At 71.6% G+C, this 927-nt stretch overlaps 1 protein-coding gene across 1 annotated transcript in view; it reads left to right on the forward strand.

Moving 5' to 3' along the window:
* Nucleotides 1-927, forward strand: part of ANO8 (anoctamin 8) — a 7,736-nt gene that overhangs the window by 5,432 nt on the left and 1,377 nt on the right. Inside the window, exons 13-14 of the mRNA XM_026064735.1 lie at nt 61-573; nt 741-927. The exon at nt 741-927 is cut by the window's right edge and continues 1 nt beyond it. Of these exons, the coding sequence (XP_025920520.1) occupies nt 61-573; nt 741-927 (700 nt within the window). The remainder of the gene's footprint in view (nt 1-60; nt 574-740) is intronic.

Consider the following 927-nt stretch of genomic DNA (forward strand, 5'->3'; position numbering starts at 1 on the left):
GGCCCCGCATCCCGCCGCGGCCCCACGCCCCCGGGCCCCGCGCCCCCGGCCGCCGAGGAGGCGCCGCGGGGCGAGAAGAAGTGTCTCAACGGGGGCTGCGGGGTGCCCGAGGAGGAGGAGGAGGAGGAGGAAGGGCGGCGCGAGTCCGACTCAGAGGACGAGAGCGCCCTGGACTGCGGGCTCAAGCTGAAGAAGGTGAGCTTCATCGAGAAGGCGGAGCGGCGCGGYGGCGGCGGYGGCRGCGGYGAGCCYGGCGGCGCCGAGGACGACAGCTTCCTCGAGGAGGGCAGCCCCACCATGGTGGAGAAGGGCATGGACCCCGCCTCCGTCTTCGAGCTCTGCGAGGACGAGGAGGAGGCCGAAGGCCCCCCCGGCAGCCCTGCCAGGGTGCCAGAGCCAGCCGCCACCCTGCGCGCAGGCCGGAGGAGGAGGGCGGCCGAGAGCCGGGAGGAGGAGGAGGGCGAGGAGGAAGGCAGGAGGCAGAACCGGGCCTCCTGGATCGACCCGCCAGAGGAGGACTACTCCACGCAGCTGACGCAGGCCGAGGTGGAGAGCTGCATGAAGAAGTACGAGGTGAGTGGGGCGTGGGAATGGCGCGGGAACAGCGTGGGAACAGCGCGGGAACGGCGTGGGAACAGCGCGGGAACGGCGTGGGAACGGTGCGGGAACAGCCCCCTGGGGCCAGCGGGTCGCAGTGGGCCCCCCTGCCCTGCAGTGACACGTCCCTTGCCTCCCCCCAGGACACCTTCCAGGACTACCAGGAGATGTTCATCCAGTTCGGCTACGTGGTGCTCTTCTCCTCCGCCTTCCCCCTGGCCGCCATGTGCGCCCTGGTGAACAACGTCATCGAGATCCGCAGCGACGCCTTCAAGCTGTGCACGGGGCTCCAGCGCCCCTTCGGCCAGCGGGTCGAGAGCATCGGGCAGT

This window comes from Apteryx rowi, unplaced genomic scaffold (assembly GCF_003343035.1).
Source record: "Apteryx rowi isolate R43461 unplaced genomic scaffold, aptRow1 scaffold_220, whole genome shotgun sequence".
Taxonomy (NCBI): domain Eukaryota; kingdom Metazoa; phylum Chordata; class Aves; order Apterygiformes; family Apterygidae; genus Apteryx; species Apteryx rowi.